At 37.0% G+C, this 24,480-nt stretch overlaps 1 protein-coding gene across 6 annotated transcripts in view; it reads right to left on the bottom strand.

Annotated features, from left to right (window-relative positions):
- Positions 1-24,480, bottom strand: part of WDPCP (WD repeat containing planar cell polarity effector) — a 257,997-nt gene that overhangs the window by 118,105 nt on the left and 115,412 nt on the right. For all 6 annotated transcript variants that reach the window (XM_079792177.1, XM_079792175.1, XM_079792180.1 and 3 more), the window contains 2 exons: positions 18,571-18,759; positions 15,084-15,207 (listed from right to left, as the gene is read on the bottom strand). In XM_079792177.1, the coding sequence (XP_079648303.1) occupies positions 15,084-15,207; positions 18,571-18,759 (313 nt within the window). The remainder of the gene's footprint in view (positions 1-15,083; positions 15,208-18,570; positions 18,760-24,480) is intronic.

A 24,480-nucleotide genomic window follows, 5' to 3' on the forward strand; every position in this document is an offset into this window, starting at 1 on the left:
AGCGGGCGAGGCTCGAGAGCTGCCTTCTCTCAGAGGCGTGTAGCCATTGTTTCGGGCACGGAGAAACCGCCCCTCTTAGGGCGGCATGGACAGGAAACTAAAGTTTGTCTGCACCACCCTGAGACTCTGCCCCATCCAAGCTGAGCACAGAAGCTCTCCCAGCGGAGACACTGCTGATCCTCACAGCCAACTGGCTTGGAGATCAACTCCCCCCAGTGATACCAACAACAAGCACGGCTTAACTACAATAAGACTGCACACACAACCCACAAAGGGGTGCAACAAGAGGATCCACCACAGAGAACTGGGGAGGCTGAGCTATTGGGCCCTGCTAGGACACCTAACACACAAAACAACTCCATCAACTCAGGGAAGCATCTAAAATGCAAAGACAAAGAGGCAGGCCACAATTGAAAGAAATGGAGGAAACCAAAAGACTGGACATAGAGTTCAAAACCACGGTTATAAGGTTTTTCAAGAATTTTCTAGAAAAGGCCGATAAATTAAACAAGAACCTCGAGGATATGAAAAGGGATCAACTAGAAATTAAGCATACACTGACTGAAATAAAAAATATTATACAGAGACCTAAAAGCAGACTAGAGGATCGCAAGAAACAAGTCAAAGATTTGGAATACCAAGAAGCAAAAAGCACTCCCCTGGAAAAGCAAAAAGCAAAAAGAATCCAAAAAGTTGAAGATAATGTAAGAAGCCTCTGGGACAACTTCAAACATACCAACATCAGAATTATGGGGGTCCCAGAAGAATAGAGAGAGCAAGATACTGAAAATCTATTTGAAGAAATAGTGACTGAAAACTTCCCCAACCTGGTGAAAGAAATAGACCTACAAGTCCAGGGAGCACACAGAACCCCAAACAAAAGGAACCCAAAGAGGACCACACCAAGACACATCATAATTAAAATGACAAGAGCAAAAGACAAAAAGAGAGTATTAAAGGCAGCAAGAGAAAAACAGTTGGTTACCTATAAGGGAGCACCCATACGATTGTCAGCTGATTTCTCAACAGAAACCATGCAGGCCAGACGGGAATGGCAAGAAATATTCAAAGTGATGAATAGCAAGAACCTACAACCAAGATTACTCTACCCAGCAAAGCTATCATTCAGAATTGAAGGTCAGATAAAGAGCTTCACAGATAAGAAAAAGCTAAAGGAGTTCATCACTGCCAAACCAGAATTATATGAAATGCTGAAAGGTATTCTTTAAGAAGAGGAAGAAGAAGAAAAAGATAAAAATTATGAACAACTAATACATAACTATCAACAAATGAATCTAAAAACTAAGGGAATAAAAAATCTGATGAACAGTATTAACTGGTGAATATAATAGAATCAGGGGCATAGAAAGGGAGTGGACTGACAATTCTCGGGAGAAAAGGGGAGTGGGGGGTGCGGGAAAAGATTGAACAAAAAGCGTACACTTATGGAGGAGGACAGCAGGGGGGAAGGGCAGAGGGTGGGGTAGGAACCTGGTGGAGGGGAACTATGGAGGGAAAAAAGAGGAACAATTGTAATAATCTGAACAATACAGATTTATTAATTTTAAAAAATAAAATAATAAAAGGTATATGACAAAAAAAAATTTGAAGTGGAGGAGGGTTTTAATTTTTCCTTTTTATTGAGGTATTGTCACATGCATATCCTGGTAAAATCAGTAGAATCCCATTTTTCTATGGTGTGTGTGTGTGTGTGTGTGTGTGTGTGTGTGTGTGTGTGTAAGGGGGAGGGGAAGAAGGACAAGGAAAGGGAGAGAAAGAGAAGAAAGTAAAACACTATACTATTCAAAGAGTGTGCAGAAAATGTGTTAATCTTATCTGGGTCATCAGTGATATTTGTGTTAACATTGCAGTTCCAAGACTATGAATAGGACCCAGTACTGTCAGAACAACAAATTATGCTAATGTCCACCCTGGTATACTTAGCTCTGCTCGTCCACTGAAATCTAGGAGGGAGCCTGAATGAATGAAATCTCTACTACATTTGAAAAATGACTCCTTCAGAGATGAATTTTTTTGTTTGTATATTTACTTCAGATTAACACAAATATTTTGCTTCCACAAAGTAAATAAATTTTCTTAACAACTGTGCTTGACTGAATATTTTATTTATGAAGTAGACTAATTTTAGGCATATTTTCTGCTTTCGTTTTCCTGTAATGTAAAAGTCCCTAAGATTATGATTTGGGGCAAAATTTTAGTACTGTTCTTCATTTATGATAAAAAAAATTAAAAATTAGAAGTAAAAAAAAATTAACATTGTTAACATTTAGATTTATATACTTTCACTTATTTAAATGTATTTTTAATATGGACAAAATAATCACTCCTGGTTTTATACAATTGATATGTAATCATAAAAAATATTCAAACAGTGCAGAAAGCACAAAGATGGAAGTATAAGTCACTCCCATATTGCAATACCCAGAAATTTCCATTGTTCACATTTGGCACATATCATCCCAGACATCTCTGTATGGGTACATAACAAATAGATGGGGAATATCGGGAATTCTTTTATGTTAATGGACTTATGTTATACATCCTATTTTAAAATAAACATTAATTTAAAGAAAAAATTTATAGAATTTATTAACCTTCAAATATTTGTTTCTTAACTGAATACTATTTTCTAAAAGATCCTTCCAAATTTAAGCCATTATGAATAATATTCAGGTTTTTTAAAAACAACTTATGTCACTTTTAAACAGGATTCACTGATTCCGTTTTAAAAGATGATTACTCTGATGTTTCCTCGAATTACTTTTCTCCAACTTTCAATTTTTATTACATAGTTATTTTTACATTATCTAAGATAATACCCATTCTCTTTTCTAATTATAATTTCTATAGTTGTTTAGCATAAGTTACTCATAAATGGATTGCTCACCACAATGCTTCTTTATTTCAAAAAGATTCTCTATTTTTGAGAAGCCTTTTACTAGTATTTGTATTCATTGTTAAGCACTTTTTTCACAAAGGACTAACATGCCATATACTAGGTGTACCGGTTAATAATGCAGATTTTGTAATAAAAGAAAACACGATAATTTCAAGAGAAATATCAAAAGTGCTTTATTCAAAGTAATGTCCATTGCTGGCAATACGTTTCCCCATCTTTCAGGTAATTTGTGGATACCTTCCCAATAGAACTTTTCTTGTTTTGAGGCAAACCATTCAGAGACCCAATTTTCCACTTCTTCATACATTTTGAAGTGCTGCTCAGCAAGTGCATGTGCCATCGATCGGAACAAGTGGTAATCTGAAGGAGCAAGGTCTGGTGAATACAGCGGGTGGGTTAATACTTCCCAGGCAAGATCTTTTAACATGTCTTTAACTGGTTTTAAAGTGCGTTATCATGAAGCAAAATTACTTTGCCATGTCTTCTGGAACATTCTGGTCATTTCACGATCAAAGCGTGGTTCAAATTGATTGTTGTCGGAAGTGATCAGTATTAACGGTTTCACCTGGTTTTAGAAGCTCATAATACTCCACACCTTCCTGATCCCACCAAACACAGAGCATTGTCTTCTTTCAGAAGCAATTTGGTCTTGCAGTTGATGTTGATGGTTGACCTGGATCAACCCATGATTTTGTGCGGTTGGGATTCTCAAAATAAATCCACTTTTCATCGCCAGTCACAATTGGATGCAAAAAAGACTTTGTTCGTGCCAGTGAAGCAACGTTTTACTGATGACTTTTCGGTTTTTCATTTGTCTTTCGTTCAGTTGATGTGGCATCCATTTTCCTTCCCTTAAAATCTTTCCCATTGCTTGTAAATGATCGGAAATTGTTTGCTGAGCAACGTTGAATCTTTCTGCAAGTTGTTTTTGAGTTTGACTTGCATCTTCATCCAATAATGCTTGTAATTGTTGGTCTTTAAACTTTTTCGGTTGACCTGGACGTTCTTTGTCTTTCACATTGAAATCACCACTTTTAAAGCGTTTAAACCAGCGTTCACAAGTATCTTGAGATGGAGCATGTTCACCATAAGCTTCCCAAAGTATTCAGCAGCACTTTTCTTCAAAATAAAGTAATGAATTAAACTTCCCACAAATGCTTTTTGGCACGAAATTCGACATTTTTAAGTGTAAAAATATCTATGATGTTAACACCTTCAGAAAACTTGACATATGAAGTTTTGAAGCTTGTTGTCAATACAACAAAATAGCATACATATCAAATCGCATATATATCAACATATGTGTAACTCCATCTATTGAAAAAAAATCCGCATTGTTAACTGGTACACCTAGTATATTCTCTAAAGATTTTCATGTTTGAGAATATTTGCCTGTTGTCTCTAAATGTGACAGAAATCTCAACTGGGTATACAATATTTTTGATTGCACTGCTAGATTCTTTTCTTTTTTCATTTTAGGGACTTTTTCTTTTTTTAAGTATTATTTTTAATTAAATGTTTTTATTGGTTTTTAGAGAGAGAGGAAGGGAGAGGGAGAGAGAAACATTGATGAGAGAGAAACATCAATAACACATCAATTGGCTGCTCCTTGCTTGCCCCCCCATGGGGGATCGAATCTGCACCCCTGGCATGTGACCCTGACCAGCAACCTCTCAGTGCATGGGACGATGCACACTGGCCAAGGCTCAGGGACTTTTTCTTGCATTATATGTTTGAGTACACCTTCTCTTCTCAGCATCCTAATGTTGAATCATCTGTATTCTAAATCTAATTCATACTTCTAATTGTTTTAGTCTCTTTGCCTTTTCATTTACATTCATTGTGATTATCTCAAGTATATCTTTTTTGTTTTGTTTTGTTAATCCTCACCCAAGGATGTTTTTCCAATTGATTTTTTAGAGACAGTAGAAGGGAGGGAAGAAGGGGGAGAGAGAGAAACACCGATGTGAGAGACACATCAATTGGTCACCTCCTGCATGGGCCCTGTCCAGGGCCGGGGAACCCAGATACATGTCCTTGACAGGGAATCAAACCCACGATCCGTTCGTCTGTGGGCTGATGCTCTAACCATTGAGAAACCCAGACAGGGCTGATGTCTATCTTGATTTTCAGGATGTCTGTTCTGTCTGGTGCTGTTTCTATTTTATTTAATTGAAGGGTTTAAACCATTTAGATATAATGTGATTATTAATACATTTTTATTTTAAATCTACCACATTACTATTTATTTTCCATTTGTCCCATGTATTCTTTCTTTTTTCTGCTTTCCTGGCATTCTTTTGGATCAAACATATTCTATGATTCTATTCTATATCCTTGAATATTATCAAGATTTTTCTCCTCTTCTACTCTAGGAATGAACCTAAGATTTTAAATGTCACTGAAAGAATTACGGTGGGGCAAAAGTTGTTCATATGGTAAATAATACAATAAATAAATAATAATACAAGAATAAACTCTGTGTTTCGCATACTTACAACTGTAAATCTACTTTTGCCACACTCTGTATTTTACCAGACAGGAGACATTTATTTGATGAAACAAAAATATTTCTCAGTAATCGCCTGTTAGCATTTTATCTATGCAGAACTATTTATTAAACTGACTTGCTGCTCCACATGCTCACAAGGCAAAATTCTCAAATAATACAAAAATGCTTTTTCCCCAGCAAGTCTGACTAATGCCTTATTTGCAAAAAAAATGAATCTAATCTAATGTTGTATGACTCATTCTCAATGCACCATTTAAAAATTAACACTGTAATTTTGGATGTTTATAATATTTTTAGCAAAATTAGATTTTACATGTTGATCAAAGTTTGACCTACACTGATGACACACCTGAGAAGGAGAAAGAAAAGAGCTGCGATTCCTATCAAGCTACATGATCTAAAAATCTATGGACTCTACCACATATCATCACAGAAATGGGGCACATCACAATGAAAGGGGAAGGGAGAAGTTTGCAGATCCATGCTTTGGGTGACACTGAAGACAATAACAGTGGTAGTGATCATACATGAAAGGAACTTGTAGCTTCGGATAAATCTTCTTGAATGCATACACTTGCTAGAGAATTCATACATAGGCCTTTGGACTCCTTAAATCCAGACTGCCTTAAAACAGCTATGACCTATTAGGGAAACCCCTTCAGGCCTCCAGGAAGTTATAGAAGGATTGTGTTTAGGTGAAGTTCTAGACAGTTTCCCTTTTTATTGTCAAGGCATTAGCAACAGTGGATGGGCTTTTAGGGTTTAAAAAAATGTATTAAGAGGCTTCCACTTCTAAGAGTGATAGAAATACTTTTTCCAATCCCTCCCTCTAAGTACAATTTAAAAACCTTGACTTATATATAAAAACAAACATAAGAGTATGAAAGGTGGAGAGAAGTCAGGCCAGCTTAGGAACCTTGGGACCCAAGGAACACCAGTTCTTTTTGCCTCATGTATTCCAGGATTGGAATTAGAGAAGTCAGTGACGAAACATGCCAATGGGTACAGAGAAGAAAAAGAGCCCAAACAAAAGTCTGATTTCTCCCTCCAAAGGACCAGGCAATGGACAGCATAGTGAGAGAGAAAACTTTCTAGAAATAACTGCTTTTCACCAGCCAAACACCAAGCAAAACTGTGGCCCCACCCATGCCGACAATAGCTGGTGACTCCCAACCTTGCCAGACTGTAACAGGAGTCCCACCCCCACCCTTACCCGCCTTCCCTCAATAAGATGATGCCAGAGAAGGCTGAGTAGAAAAATGGAACTTGCATCCCTTCTAGGCAATATAGTACTGGGAATATTGGATATCCACATGTAAATGAATGAATTTGTATCACTACTTCACACCATCCTAGATAATAAAAGGCTAATATGCAAATTGTCCCCTTAACCAGGAATTCGACCTGGAGTTCAACCAGGGGGCAGGGCTGGCCAGCCAACCACCCACAACCCCTCCCCCGGGTCAGCCCCGCCCCCTATTGGCCCCTCAACCCCGATTGGGGGCGGGGCCGGCCTGCCAACGGCCCATGGCCCCTCCTCCCGGCCAGCCAGGCTCAATCAGCCCCAATTGGGGCAGGCTGGCTGGACCCCACCCGTGCATGAATTCATGCACCGGGCCTCTAGTCTATATAATAGAAGCCTAAGAGACCATTACGGTAAACAGCCAGAACGACTGGTTGCTATGATGTGCACTGACCACCAGGGGGCAGATGATCAATGCAGGAGCTGCTACCTGGTGGTCAATGCACTCCCACAGGGGGAGCACCGCTCAGCCACAAGCCGGGCTCACAGCTGGCGAGTGCAGCGGTGGTGGCAGGAGTCTCTCTTGCCTCCACGGCAGCGCTAAGGAGCAGTGAGCCGAGTGGTAAGGAGCAGCGAGCAGGCGGGTGGTTAAGGAGCGAGGGGTCCTGGATTGCGAGAGGGATGTCCAACTGCTGGCTTAGGCCCACTCCCCAGGGACATCCCCCGAGGGGTCCCAGACTGCAAGAGGGCGCAGGCTGGGCTGAGGGACCCCGCTCCCAGTGCACAAATTTCATGCACCGGGCCTCTAGTATATAAATATTAACTCAAAATGGATCAAAGACATAAACATAACAGCTTAAACTATAAAACTCTTAGAATGAAACAGAGGAGTAAATCTTCCTGACCTCAGATTAGACAATGGTTTCTTTATTTTTTTAAAATACTCACCCAAGATTATGTTTTCATTAATTTTTATAGAAAGAGGAAGGGTGAGAGAGGGGGAGAAAGAAACATTGATGTGAGAAAGAAAAATTGATCAGTTGTCTCTTGTATGCGCCCCAACTGGAGTCCACGTAGGTATGTGCCCTGACAGGAATCGAACATGCCAGTTTTGAGTGTATGGGACTAAGGCACAATGCTCCAACCAACTGAGCTACCAGACCAGGGCAGGCAATGGTTTCTTAAATACGACACCAAATGCACAAACCACAAAAGAAGAAGTCAATAAACTGGACTTCATAAAAAAGAAAAACCTTTTGTGCATCAAGCACTATCAAAAAAGTGAAAATGGGAGAAAATACTTACAAATAATATATCTGAAAAGGGTCTAGTACCCAGAATGGATAAAGAATTCTCAACAATAAAAAGACAAACAGCCTAATTAATTGTTGCCCACCATTCCTTCTTGGATCTCCTATCTTCCTTCCTCAGGGAAGACATTGCCCTTCAAGGGCTGTGGATTGATGTGGGGTTTCTGACCCCATCTCCTATTCACTTCAGCCCAAAGCTTTGTCTCTGACTCTGAGTACACAGCCTTTGTAAACCAAGCACCTCACTGCCAGCAGATGCCTTCAAGGCAAACTTTGAATTTGCTTACTCTTATGGAATCAAGCATCCTTGTCATTTCAATCTTTGAGTGTTTCCCTTAGTTTCCTGCCAGGTCAACCATGCTTTAAACAAGTATTTTAAATACATCATCTAGCATTTTCAGATTTTCTAACCAGGAAGTTTTTCTCTGAAGAGCATTCTGTCTTATTCCCTACATATTCTTAGGTAATTATTTTAGTATTAATATTCTTTGGATGCATGTCATATAATTGTTTTATTCACTGTGAATGGTTCATTACTGAAAAGTATAACTGAAAAAAGCCATTTAAAAATTGAATTGGTTAATAACATTTTTAGTTACAAAACAAATAATTTTGTCTATCAGTATATTTTGCATAAGCTAAGAACCACTTTCAAATGACTAGTCTCTAGTCCCCACCCCGAATTCTAAGTGTAAATATTGACTTAACATATTATCCCCTCAGTATATTATTATAAAAATGTTCAAACATTCAAGCAAGTCGGAAGGATCTTTATTTACCAGATTCTATCACTGTCCCATTACAATATTGTTTAATCACACATCTATCAATCTCCCTTTCTGTCCATCAGTTCACCTCACTTTCTTACTGCACTGCAAAGGGAAATGCAGACATCAATACACTTCCCCACAAATATGTCATAAACAGCATTTTTATTCCTAGGTAACAAAGCTTCCTTTCCTAATATTTTCCTAATATTCTTTTATAAGTTTTTAAAAAGCATGACTCTCTGACACAATCACATTATACCATTTGAGTCAGAAAACAAGTCTTATAGTTCAGAGGGGAATAAGTAAAATAAATATTAATCCTTTATATTTCCATGTTAGTAAAATAAGCTTCATATATGGCACATTCATTTGAAATGTTTTTTTTTAATACCTAGAAATTGCTATTATAGTTTCTATCTATATATATAAAAGCCTAAGCGACCAAATGAACAAACGACTGGTCGACCAGTCCCTATGACGTGCACTGACCACCAGGGTGCAGACGTTCAATGCAGGAGCTGCCCCCTGGTGGTCAGTGTGCTCCCACAGCCAACTTCCCACGGCTGGCCAACTTCCCACGGTCCCTCCCCCTGGCCAGCAGGCCCCCATCAGCCCCAATCGGGACTGGGCGAGATGGCCCCGATCAGCCCTGACTGCAGGCCAGGCCAAGGGACCCTACCCATGCATGAATTCGTGAACCGGGCCTCTAATTTATTTATAATAGAAGTTCTTGTTAGTATTTCCCTATTCAGCAATTCTGAAGTACTATTCAATTTCATGGAGGCCGAGAAGTAAACAATCACCTTGTGAACTTAATTTAGGCAAAGCTGCATTGGCCTTTTCTGATATTGTGATTTATAATAAGAAATATATCTTTAGTCTTTGTCTTATTCCTGGCACACAGCTGCTAAAACTCATGGTATTTCCTAGGTGATAGAGCAAATGGATACCACCAAATGGCCAATAAAAAATCAAATAGACTATGTAATTGGAAGAAGATGAAAAAACTGTGTTGTTTCTGCCAAAGCAAGTCCAGGAGCAGACTGTGGTATTGACCACGAACTGTTAATATCAAACACTGGAGTAAAGCTGAGGAGTAATGAAAGAATTGTATTGCCAAAATATAATGTAAATAACATTCCTAATGGATTTAAAATGCACATCAAATACAGATTTGCATTGTTAAACTTAAGTGACCAAGAACCAGAACTGCAGACTGACACTAGAAATATTATTTGGAAAGAATGCAAAAAGACAATGCTGGAAGTAGAAAGGAAAGGAAAAAAAAAAAAGATGCTTGAGATGAGAAAATCTAAAAATTGTCAGAGGTAAGAGGCAAAAACAAAAGGTGACCAAAGTAGGGTTAGAAACCTGAATGCAGTTTTTCAACAACTATCATTTAGACATAAAGAGAACTTTTACAAAAGTCAATGTAAGGAGATAGAAGAGAACAAAAAGAAAAAATCAGATATCTCTACCAGAAAATGCAAGAAATAAGAGGGAAATTCAAACCTAGATTAAGAATGCTGAATACTAATAAGGAAGCACATTATCTGACCAGGAAAAAATAAAGGGAAAGGATGTCCATGGATTCCCTCTATTTACTGAAATTCTCTACAGAAAAGACAAAAGGATGACAGATACTTTTGCAGAATATTCCTATAAGAATGAACCTGCAATTCTAAACAGTGAAGCGAAAGCTGCCCTGAATGAATTGGGAAGAAATAAATCACCAGGGGTAGATGAGCTACAAAGAGAATTATTTCAAGCCACCAGCAGTGAATCTGTCAAAATCCTCACAAAAATATGTTAACAAATATGGAAAACAAAACAACGGTCTACTGACTGGAAAGGTTCAATATACCTCCCAGTTTTCAGGAAGGAGATGCCAAAGAGTACAGTAGCTACAGGACCATTGCTTTAATTTCCCATACAAGTACCGTGATGCTCAATGTGATGCAACAAAGGCTTCCACCTTATATGAAGTAGGAAATGTTGGATTTTCAGCTGGATTCAAAAAGGAAGAGGCACTGGAGACCTGATGGTGAGCACTTGCTGGATACTGGACTGCTCTGAAGAATATCAGAAGGTTAGACCAACTTTTGACTGTTTAGATCATGCAAAGCTGGCAGTTGCTCTGTAAGGGACGGGTGTGCCTCAGCACTGGATTGTCCTGATGTGTAACCTGTACTGTAACAGGAAGCCACTGCCAGGACAGAAGATGGAGAGACTGGATGGTTTCCTATAGGGGAAGGTGTCACACCTTTTATTTCCTTGTTTGTTTAATGTGTACACTGAACATATTTAAAAAAACCCACTGGACTAGACTCAGAGGAAGGAGGAGTTAAAATTGGTGAAAGAGATATCAACAACTTAAGATATGCAGATGATATCATCTTACTGGCAGTATGTAGCAATGATTTGAAATGACTTCTGATGAAACTGAAAGAAGCAAGTGCCAAAGCAGGACTGCATTTAAAGATGAAAGACAACAAAAATCATGACTACCGAAGAGATGCACAACTTGTAACTGACAATGAAGGCAATGAAATTGCTTACCTTGGTAATCACCAAGGTAATTGGTGACTGCAGCCAAAAAAATCAAGAGAAGCTGAGACTCAGAAGGGCAGCGATGGAAGAATTAGGAAAGATCACCAAGAGCAAAGCTGTGTCATTAGAGACCAAGGCTAGGATCATCCACACCCTCATCTTCCCGATCACTGTGTACAGATACAAAAGTTGGACAGTGATGGAAGTTGATAGGAAAAAAAAGATTCATTTGAAATATGGGGTTGGAGGAAAGCTCTACGGATTCCCTGGACTGCCAGAAAGAGGGACAAGTAGATCCTAGAGCAAATTAAGCCTGACACATTGGTGGAGACAAAACTGACAAAACTGAAGTTGTCTTTCTTTAGGCACATCATGAGAAGGCAAGGTTCTTTGGAAAGATGATAATGCTGGGAAAAATAGAAGGCAGCAGGAAAAGAGGAAGATCAAATATGAGATGGACTGACTCCATAAAAGAAGCCCTAGGCATGAATCTACAGGAGCTGAGCAGGGCTGTTGAGGACAGGACATTGTGGGCAACACTCATTCATAGGGTTGCCAGGAGTCGGAGCTGACTCAAAAGCACATATCTCACACACACACACACACACACACACACACACACACACACACACACTTGTGCCAAAAAGGTAAAAGTAAAGTCTTTTGTTATTCATAACAAGCTCCTTTCAACCACACCTGAGTTTATATGAATGAGGTGATTTTCAAGAGCCCCTATAGATGGAGCTGGTTATCAGAAGAACCAACCATGATTAGAGGGTTGGAATTTTCAGCTCTGCCCCCAGACCTCCAGGATAGGGATGTCCATGGATTCCCTCTAACTATCAAAATAAAAACAAAACTGTATCCAAAAATTTTTATTTTAGTAACTCACACAGTATAGTTGTCTATTATCACAAATGCACACTATAATACTCACTCTTCCTATGGTTGCATGAAATTAAAATCAATCTAATATTTTATTCTTCTTAATCAACAGTTCAATCTGGACTCAGGCAATGTGAGTCAACAGCTTTACCAGTGAGTGAGCGTAAGCACAACCCTACTCTGCACAGCACTCCTTTTTTCTCATCTTCAATTTAAAATTCTGTATGATGGTGTTTACTGTTTAGGACTTAGTCCATTATGTAATAACCTTTTTTAGAGTATTAAAATACTAGCTAGCAAAGTACAGGGAGTAATGCAATTCTAGAACTTCATAAATACAAAAAAGTCTTTGGCCTGTTTCTCTTCCCTTAAGCAGGAGAACTTCTTGGCAGCAGATTAAACAAAAGAATGGTTTCAACTTTAAGCTATCTCATTTAATTTCCTCTAAAGCTTCTTTTTTTTTCTTCATAATGCCATGTATAGCCTACTGTCAAAAGAACTAATAAACACTCATTATAACAGAAATAGTAGCAAAGCATGCATAAAAGGAAACATGAAAAACCTAGTATATCCCAAGGGAAAATGTTCAATTCCAGATGTAACCACACAGAAAAGCTAGAATCTAATAATAATAACAACAATAATAGACACCTCATCAAAGCACGTAAAAAATAGAATATTGCATTTGAGGAAAATCAATGAACAAAAAAAGTGCACACCTGTAGCATATGTGAGTATTAGTAGGCTATGAGCATTCTAGGGCCAGGATCATAGAATAAAGACTATCACATTATGAAACATAATGCTAATGCACAAACTAATCCCTGCACAAAATCACAGAGGCCAGAGACACAGTGAGGCCACCAAGAGTATGCCTCCAAAATGCCTGTTTCATTCATGTTAATCAGTTGTGTTCTTCAGGCAGGGAGGGAACTCATTAATTTTTCCTAGGAACAGGGAAAACAAAATAATAGTGAGAGCAAAGAACAAAGCCCTCGGTCCAACGACAGCCACAGTATTTTTGGCATAGGCTCATATGTAGAAGACTGCCTCATTCAGGGTGAAAAGTCTCTTGAAATATGCTAATGTAATTCAGATTAAAAGGCAAATTCAATTACAGATCACAACTCATACAATATATTAACATTTCTCAGCTTCTAAAATGACTGTTTTTCAAAGGCCTCCCTATTGGGTAGAGATAAAAGTACCACTTTATATATAGTTTACTCATTTGTCAACTGATACTATCCCCTTAAAAGGGTTGTTCTAAGAAAAAAAGAAGGGACCATATATATAATTGTTGAAAGAGTTCAATAGAGTTATAGCAAATTTATATTTTAAGTAAAATTAAAATTCTAAACTCAATTCCTTTTGGTGCATGGAGTAGAAAATTTTATTACTTTCTGTTGTAAAATATATCATATATAAAAAGTATACAAAATGTATACATTCAGCTAAAATAATAGTCATTTTTAATTGACCCTGATATATACCCCATTCATCTTAACATTACTAATACCTTGGAGGCTCATATATGACTATTCGTGGATTTCTCTTTTTTTTTAAAAAAAATATATATTTTATTGATTTTTTACAGAGAGGAAGGGAGAGGGATAGAGAGCTAGAAACATCGATGAGAGAGAAACATCAATCAGCTGCCTCCTGCACACCTCCTACTGGGGATGTGCCTGCAACCAAGGTACATGCCCTTGACCGGAATCGAACCTGGGACCCTTCAGTCCGCAGGCCGATGCTCTATCCACCGAGCCAAACCGGTTAGGGCATATTCGTGGATTTCTCTTAACCCACTCTGCACTATCCTATATTTTGTGCTAATCACTTCCTTGCTTTCATTTATAGTATTTCTAAACTATATTATATGTACCTATACATATAGTTTGTATGTATTTCTAAATATTTATATGTATTTCTAAACTAACTATATCTATCTACCGATCTATCATCTATCTCTGTCAACCCATTCATCTTCCATCCATCTGTTTTTTGAACTTTATATATATGGGATATGCTATATGTACTTGTCCTTCAACTTTTACATTACTTTTCTCAGAGTAACTTACTGACATTATCTAATTTTTCATATAACACCTAAGGTTAAAAAATTTTATTATATCCATTTAAAGCAGAGAAAAAAGGCACAGTATAGCTAGCAACTTGCCACAACACGAGAGGACAATGGACAAATCTTTCCACAGTAATTTTGAAAGTAAAGCAAACCAACGACCTTCTCAGAGCTTTTTATAGCACATTTGTATTTTTAGCCTCAATGAAACTAAAACATTTCTCTAGTGCCCGGAGCACAGTTAAGTTAGTTTTTTTTTAAAGTTAATATTTTTAAATTGACTTTACCCGGCTGGTATTTTTTGCTTTCACACTAAAGGGGAAGTTATATTAAAGTGTGCTGTTGATGGAAAAGCCCTAAATAATATTGAAATATATTAGTTAAAAGGAAAACAAGAATGAATTAAATAAAGGATATCAAGAGAAGATTTGTTTTTCCCTTAGGGCAGCAGTTTTCAACTGGTGTGTTGCAAGAAGTTTTAAAACATGCAATACCTGACGATGTAGTCAGGGACACTGACTTCTTTTCCTTTAGACTGTCAAATTAAAAAATGACTACAACCAACACAACAATAGCCATCCAATGTAAATGAATCAAAATTATACCTTATTTTTTGTCAGATCGGCAAAAAACTTTTTTTTGGTGTGCCACAGACTTTTAGTATGTGTGCTATGAGATGAAAAAGGTTGAAAATTGCTGCCTTAGGGTGTTATAAAACAGATAGCCATAATATGGGATATTCTAATTAAAGAACATGGCTCCTTATATAGGTATTAATTTAATACTAATCAATCCAAAGATATCATTCACCTGAGCAAGTGGTGGAAGAATCTCCTGGCATATTTGCTGATTTGGTCTCTATATTCCAATATAGTTGTGTCCAGGAGTGGTCTTGTTGGAGCATAGAAGGTTCCAAGGCTTGCCTCGAGCTGTGCTGTGGAATTCAAACATAGCAGCACTAAAACAAGTGAAACTCCTTCAATTACAACAGAATACTCATGTTTGCAGTCAGTCAGGTTTTGCAAACTTGGATGAAATGTGAGCTTGTTGCAGGAAAGATGAAATTAAAATATGACAGCTGGTACAAAAACAAACCTGTGTATAAACTTTCACTTGAAGCAAAGCTGACAATGACTCCGAACAACGAAAAGCTGTCAAAACTGAAGAAATCCATAATGGATCAACCTCTCACCACAAATGGGTAATTAAAACAGTGACTCATCAAAGTAACACAGTTTGAACTAGTATTTCCAGTAAAATCAACTCACTTTGTGCTCAACATTTGCTCTCCTTAGTTGAAGGGCAAAAACTAACCTGTCCACACTGGGAACTGAAATAATCAGAAATCTTTTTAAAAATAATACAAATAAAAATAGCCTTATTGTAATAGAGATTTTACTACCTACTAAAACTTTAAAGAAACAGTGAAAGTCCCTTTATCTTCCCTAAATCCTGTCCTCAACAATAAGGTTGTTGGTTTTGTCCAGGTGTGAAAGCTAACACCCCTGGGAGGGATGACATGCTAATCTGCTCTGGGTCAACTGACACCTTCCTAGGAAAGAGGGACTGGAGAGCAGGTTTTGATAAACCAGAGTGCTTAGAACTAGGAGAAAGGGGCACAGTCTGCCAACTTCACAATTTTACCAAGACATGCCTATTGGGTTGTATTTCCTCCCAGAAATAGCTGGAAGGTATCTAATTACCATAGCGGTGTGAGTATGAGGATATAGAGCACTACAGTTCACAGTAAGACTCCACTGATTCTTATGCTACTTACTAGCACTTGGTTGAATAAACAATTTTTTATTTAGCAAAATTCTTTAGTTTTAGGCATATTTGATTGTGAAAGTATTAAATACCTCATCAGAGTAATTGCTATAGACTTGGCTAAGCTATAAGTAATTTCCTTTTTAATCTTAAATCTAGACAGTGAAGTAAGATGAACTTTAAAGGTATTTTCTTTCAAAGCAGCAGTCAATTTAGATTAAAATTGAATACAGCAATGCTATTGTGAAAACAAGCCAGATTCTCTTGCCATCGCTTGTTTTCTTGACAGCATGTTTTGTACATCTGAAATGTTCAAGCCTACATGAAATACTCGTAACTCCCAGCACAGTTATAGATTCATTAGATAGCCCAGCTTGATGTTTAAGACAGAAATGACGGCCTCAAAGATAACCACAACATGGCTACAAATAAAAGAGCTCACTGGGTTCCACTAATAAAAGGAAAACAAATTACCATGCCAAATTTGTTAGATTCAGATAGAATAAATCTCAATAGAAAAGAATTCTGAATGTTTCAGAAATGTGTTTTGCAGTTACTTAGGGGAAAATGAATATACCTATCTAAATGCACATATTCTGATAACCTAGCATCATGCAAGCATTTTTTAAATAGCCTATAATCATACACGCTTTTTATTTCCCTATCTCCCCAATATGGTTCCTGAGAATATACTTTATTAATGCAAAAATCTGATAATGTCCATTTGTAAATTACCTAATAATCTTTCTTAGAACACAGAAATCTTACAATACAAATTCACTAAGGTGTTAGTAATTTCTCAGTGTCCTGAGTGACAGTAAATATTTTATCTTCTCCATATTTCTTCAACTGTAAATTTAGGATCTCTTGTATAGTTTTGTGCACCGTAACTGGTTTTCTTGGGGACTCTTTTTTTTTTTTAATATTATGTACCCAATCTTGAGAGTATACCAATGCTAAGAAATGACTGAAATAACTCGCCAGGCAGAAATATTACAGTAATACCTAGTACCTAAAATTTTGAAGTTATACTCTTTTTATTTTTAACTAATATTTTAATACCTACTGTAGGCCAAACACTGTGCTAGGCATTTTCTCATTGTAAAAATACTGGAATCCCCATAGATGGGTTGGGCTACCTCAAAAAAGCACATTCAAGTAACATTAAATAAATATTTATTGTGAGCCTCATGTGAGTTGGGCCAAGTCCCATGATGCAAACTTCCTGAAGAAATATGTTCTTATTGATTATTCTTCTCTAAAATTACTAAAATGAAGGTTATATACAGAATTCTATCTAAACAACTTGTTTACTTTATAAACAAAATAAAATAGAATAAGAACATTTTAAATATGCAAAGAAAATAGTAGGGGAAAACAAGCTCTCCAATAAAGACTTTTGATATATTTCCTTGCAAACTACCTAGGGACAGTTTCTCATGGCCATGATTTCCCATCATTAACGTCAATTTTTTTTGCAAAGATTTGAAATAAAGAAGCAAGTGCAAAAATGGTTAGGTGCATTTTACATTAAGTAAATAAGTAAATCACAATAAAAATAACATACTGAGCCATAACCGGTTTGGGTCAGTGGATAGAGTGTCGGCCCGCGGACTCAAGGGTCCCAGGTTCGATTCCGGTCAAGGGCATGTACCTTGGTTGCAGGCACATCCCCAGTAGGGGGTGCACAGGAGGCAGCTGATTGGTGTTTCTCTCTCAATGATGTTTCTAACTCTCTATCCCTCTCCCTTTCTCTCTGTAAAAAATCAATAAAATATATTTTTAAAAATAACATACTGATAAATGACAAATATAAAAATTAATTTCATTGTATGTGGCACATATTTGTCCCCCCCCTTTTTTTTTTACAGTGTTTTATCTCTCTTTGACAATAAACATCTGAGATCCTATGGGAAAAATTATTTACTGGGGGAAGGTGGGGAAATGAAAGCAGGCAGAAGGGAAATGGGTATCAGAACTACAAGTCAGAATGAAAATAAGAAGCAGCAGCCTGGGCTGCAAGTCTGACTGACAAACACACACACACACACACACACACACACACACACACACACACACACACACACAAAGGGGAAAGCATTATTTTCTGGACAAAAGACTTGGGGTGTGAGAGAAAAATACTGATGTCTACAGTAAAGGAGCAATAGGATGTTTGTTTGGGGCCCTTTGTCTACCAGACCTGAGAGAGTACATGAAATTCTTTTTCAGAGTTTGAAATCTGAGCATATTCCACGCATGAACTTACACTCTAATATACAATGACTGCATTGTGAGCTCCAACATAGGTATATACAGAAAAGTTGTTCTTTATGTTGATAAATACTACACAGTCAATACCATATAGGAATAACTATTTTACATCTGACCTTGTTAGTTTTAATAAGGCATTAACATTTTTGTCTTAGTTTCCAATAATATAACTCAAAATCATCCTCAAAAATAACTGACTCAATAAAAGGTACTTCACGTGTATGCAAAACCCACTGATGGAATATATTTCGAGTCTGACCTTCTCTCTCTGGGGTGAGCTTTTGTCTGAGAAGATGGTTCACAATGGCACTCATGCTGACGAAGCACTGGTGGCCCAGCGTGTCCCAGTTCATACTGCTCAGGATGCTGATCGCCTCACAGACCTCGTCATAGTGAATGTACTGGGAGACGACGTCTACCAGGCCCAGCTGTCCTCGAGTGAAGATACCTGTCACAAAAAAGTGTAAAACCAAGTAAATTTTTTAAAAATAAAAAGTAGAATAACAAAAACAGAGTTAAGGTTTTGATAAAGAAAATAAAACAGTAATCATTTCTTGCATAAGTGCTAGAAATGTGAAATTTGGGGAGCCAAGACTAAAATGGCTCTGTGGTTAAATCTTCATTTTAAATAATACCTACCTCCCCCCCTCCCCCCCCGCCATCTAACTTATCCTTACCATTTCAGCACATAGTAACTAATTTATACTCCATGTAGGCAACTGCTTAAACTAAGTGGATAAGCGTGAGAATATTGAGGTAGACCTCCCTTCCCGGGCTGCCAGCCGGGCCTTCCTTCATTCTGTGCCACCCCCTGGTGGTCAGTGTACATCATAGTGAGCTATCGAACTCTGTCTCCCGGTTAAACTCCCGAGGGGACAATTTGCGTATTAGGCTTCTATATATATAGATTGGCATTTAAAGATTATTCTCTTCTACTGAAGTAAGCAATGATTAGTATTAATCCTGCTGTTGATCCTCTTCACAACTAATATTTACTATAAAACATTGTGGTTAAAACATAAACATATTTGTTTATCCTTTTAAATAAAAGAAAATTCACTTCTAATCTTAGAGAAACAAGAACACAAAACAAATGGGGAAGCATTCTGATCTAGTTTTATTTTATCATCTTTTAAATATGGCTTATTTCATTTAAAGCTAACAACTTCTGTGCAAATGACAGTAAATACTAGGACTCTTAAGCAGGTTATTATTTTTTAAATCTTTAAAAAATGGTTGGCAGTAAAATCTTTTTTTTTATTCAGCCAATGTTTATGAAGTTGAGTGAGTCCACAAAAACTTCTCAGTACAAATCATCATGAAGCTAAATGAGACAATATGTGTGAAATTATTCATAAGCTGTAAAGTATATAAAATATCACTGCAATTTTTTCATTATTATCATCATTTAATTGCAAAGGTTATAGGTTTCAGGATTTTCAAAACATACTAGTTCATGAGAAAAATGCCAAAATTCTTCATATTACTTCAAGTCCATTATGCTATATCTAACAGGTCTCAACTTGATAGGGAATCTGGGGAATTGCCCTGGCTATACTAGGCAAAAAAACTTTGCTATTCTTTTTATGTTGGTAAAATCAATGAATGCTACTGTCCAAAGCCTTTGTGAGCCTGCAGTCAAGCACTGGAAGTCCTCATAAATCAGTGGCTCCTTGGCAGTAGATATTAATGTGTAGGAACTTTGCAGGAAACTGAAAATATCCAAATCCTCTGACGCTATCTATACCTTATATAATACGTCTAGCAAGAGAAAGAACTGATTTTTGAGAAAAGCTAGTATATAATATAATCATAATCAAATTGTGCAAAAGGTGATAAAGGAAAAAATCTTAAAAAGGAACCAAAAAAGGGACAAATGATGTATACAGAGACAAAGATATGAATAATTGCAAACTTTGTTTCTAAAACGATATAAGCCAGAAGACAACAAACAGCAAGACATTTTTAAAATGGTGAGAGATGGAAATGAATTAGCTTAAAATTCTGTATCTTATAATAAAGAATTGAAAATTCATGAAGAAACATAATCTTAAATGAACCTAACAATAGAGCTCTGAAATAATAAAGCAAAAACTGATAGAACAGGAGAAAAAGTGAATTCTACAATTATAGTTGGAGATTTCAGTACTTCTCTGTCACTAATTGAGAGAACATATAAGCAGAATGTCAGAACAAATAGAAAAATACTGAAAAACACTATTCTTGAATTTGACCCAATTGACATTTATAAAACATTTCACACAATAATAGTAGTATATACTGGATGATAAAACATAAATTTAAACGTTTTGAAATCATAGAGTATGTTCTCTGACCACACCAGAATTAAATTAGATATCAATATAGAAAGATAGCTGAAAAATCTCCAAATACTTAGAAATTAATCAACATTCTTCTCCATAAGAAAGAAGAAATTACAAAGTGAATTAGAAAATATTTTGAAATGAATAAAAATTTTAAAATAACATTTGTAAGGTGTGGCTATAGCAGTACTTATGAGAATTTCTAGCTTTTTCTTGATTTATTTATTTTTTCTTTATTGATTAAGGTATTACATATGTGTCCTTATTCCCCCATTGCCCCCCCACCCACCCACCCCTCACTCATGTCCTCATTCCCCTGGTGTCTGTGTCCATTGATTAGGCTTATATGCATGCATACAGGTCCTTTGGTTGATCTCTCCCACTTACCACAACCCTCCCCTACCTTCCCTCTGAGGTTTGATGGACTGATCATGCTTCTCTGTCTCTGGATATGATTTTGTTCATAAGTTTATGTTGTTCATTATATTCAACAAATGAGTGAAATCATGTGATATTTATCTTTCTGTGACTGGCTTATTGCGCTTAGCATAATGCTCTCCCGTTCCATGGTGTTGCAAATGGTAAAAATTCCTTCTTTTTTTACCTCAGCATAGTATCCCATTGTGTAGATGTACCACAGTTTTTTAATCCACTCATATGCTGATGGGCACTTAGGCTGTTTCCAAATCTTAGCTATGGTGAATTGTGCCACTATGAACATAGGGGTGCATATATCCTTTCTGATTGGTGTTTCTAGTTTCTTGGGATATATTCCTAGAAGTGGGATCACTGGGTCAAATGGGAGTTCCATTTTTAGTTTTTTGAGGAAACTCCATACTGTTTTCCACATTGGCTGCACCAGTCTGCATTCCCACCAGCAGTGCATGAGGGTTCCTTTTTCTCCGCATCCTCACCAGCACTTGTCATTTGTTGATTTGTTGATGATAGCCATTCTGACAGGTGTGAGATGGTACCGCATTGTCATTTTGATTTGCATCTCTCGGATAAATAGTGACTTATGTCCTCTTTTGAAAAGTATCTATTTAGGTCTGTTGCCCATTTTTTGATTGGGTTGTTTATCTTCCTGTTGTTAAGCTGTATGAGTTCCCTGTAAATGTTGGAGATTAAACCCCTATTGGTGATTACATTGGCAAATATGTTCTCCCATGCAGTGGGCTTTCTTGTTGTTTTGTTGGTTTCTTTTGCTGTGCAGAAGCTTTTTATTTTGAGGTAGTCCCATTTGTTTATTTTCCATTGCCCTAGGAGCTGTATCAGTGAAGATATTGCTTCGGCATATGTCTGAGATTTTGCTGCCTGTGGATTCCTCTCATATTTTTATGGTTTCCCATCTTACACTTAAGTCCTTTATCCATTTTGAATTTATTTTTGTGTATGGTGTTAAGTTGGTGATCTAGTTTCATTTTCTTGCATGTATCTGTCCAATTTTCCCAACACCATTTATTAAAGAGACTGTCTTGACTCCATTGTATGCTCTTGCCTCCTTTGTCAAATATTAGTTGAGCATAGTGGTTTGGGTCGATTTCTGGGTTCTCCATTCTATTCCATTGGTCTATATGTCTGTTCTTGTGCCAGTACCAGGCAGTTTTGGGAACAGTGACTTTGTTCAGCTGGATATCTGGTCTTGAGATCCCTCCTACTTTGTTCTTCTTTTTCAGAATTGCTGCAGCTATTCGGGGTCGTTTTTTTATTCCAGATGAATATTTGGAGAGTGCATTCAGGGTCTGTGAAATATGCCATTGGTATTTTAATTGGGAGTGCATTGAATCTATAGATTGCTTTGGGTAGTAACAACAGACCCCACAGAAATACAAAGGATTGTTAAAAAAATATTATGAACAATTCTATTCCAACAAACTAGACAACATGGAGGAAATTAACATATTCCTAGAAAAATACAACTTTCCAAAACACAATCAGGAAGAATCTAAAAATCTCAATAGGCCAGTAACTATGGAAGAAATTGAAGCAGTCATCAAAAAGCTTCCAGCAAACAAAAGCCCGGGGCCAGACACCTTCACAGGAGTTTTACCAAACATTCAAAGAAGAACTAAAACCTATCCTCCTCAAACTATTCCAAAAAATTCAAGAGGAAGGAACACTTCCAAGCTCCTTCTATGAAGCCAGCATCACCCTAATACCAAAACCAGATAAAGACAACGCAATGAAAGAGAATTACAGGCCAATATCCCTCATGAACATAGATGCCAAAATCCTCAACAAAATTCTAGCAAATCGGATCCAGCAGTACATCAAAAAGATCATACACCATGACCAAGTAGGATTTATCCTTGGTATGCAAGGATGGTACAATATCTGCAAATCAATAAACATGATATATCATGTAAACAAATTAAGAGATAAAAATCACAGTCATATCAATTGATGCAGAAAAAGCATTTGACAAAATCCAACACCCTTTCTTGATAAAAACCCTCAGCAAAATGGGAATAGAAGGATCATACCTCAACATAATAAAAGCCTTACATGACAAACCTACAGCCAACATCATACTCAATGGGCAAAAACTAAAACTATTTCCCCTAAGAACAGGAACGACACAGGAATGCCCACTCTCACCACTCCTGTTTGACATAGTACTGGAAGTGCTAGCCATAGCAATTAGACAAGAAAAAGAAATAAAAGGTATCCAAATTGGAAAAGAAGATGTAAAACTGTCCTTATTTGCAGATGACATGATACTGTACACAGAAAACCCTAAAAACTCCTTCAAAAAATTGTTAGACTTAATAAATGAATTCGGCAATGTAGCAGGATACAAAATTAATGCCAAGAAATCTATGGCATTTTTATACACCAACAGTGAACTTATAGAAAGGGAGATTAAAAAAACAATCCCATTTACCATCGCACCAAAAAAAATTAAGATACCTAGGAATAAACTTAACTAAGTAGGTAAAAAACCTGTACTCAGGAAACTACAGGACACCGAAAAAAGAGATAGAGGAAGTCATAAACAGATGGAAGGACATACTGTGTTCATGGATTGGTAGAATCAACATCTAGCTAACTTTTTCAATTAGAAAAGAAGAAAGGTCTAAATTCAATAGTTCAAGCTTCCATGTTAAGAGCCTAGGGAATGAGGAATAAATTAGACCTAAAGTAAGCAGAAAGAAATAAAAATAAGAAAGAAAAAATAAACACTAAAGAAAAATCAATGAACTAAAAAACTCGTTCTCTGAACCACTGGAAGGTGTCATAGATTTTCTAGTCTAACTAGGAGTAACTTCTACAAAACAGCCTGACCAGACTGGAAAGAGAAACTGCACTCAGTTGGCTGTTTTGTTTTGTTTTTTAATATAAAAATTTACTTTATAGCCATGTGTAGACTGAGAAGCTAAACTGAATAAGCAATCAAATTTTGTGTTAAGGAAGTGAAATTTTAGCAGTATTTTTCAATTTTGAAGTCTAAAACCACCCCAAGGTATAGGAGCCATAGTTTCAAGTAACAATGAATTTTTGCAGGAACTGTTACTTGCCATTTGTATCTACTACTGTGTGTATGTGTGTATATGTACATATATGTGCATATATATACACACACATACTATATGCATATGTAATACAGTATAGGCTGTCTCTGTGTGACACAGGTTGCATATTGGGGCTGGTAAGCTGGGGGGGGGATAGTGTGGATAGTTAATGACTACTTGTTTTTTAATTAATGAACACTGAGCCTTTCTATGTGCATAATGGCACAAGAGCTGGATATCCAGGTGTTTGACAAACTGAGATGCTTGCTATTCAGTTGCAGACTGGGGCACCAGCCCAGCATTTGGCATTAAGACTGTCAAGGCTGGCTAGGT

The sequence above is a fragment of the Cnephaeus nilssonii genome (assembly GCF_951640355.1).
Source record: "Cnephaeus nilssonii genome assembly, chromosome: 15".
Classification (NCBI taxonomy): Eukaryota; Metazoa; Chordata; class Mammalia; order Chiroptera; family Vespertilionidae; genus Cnephaeus; species Cnephaeus nilssonii.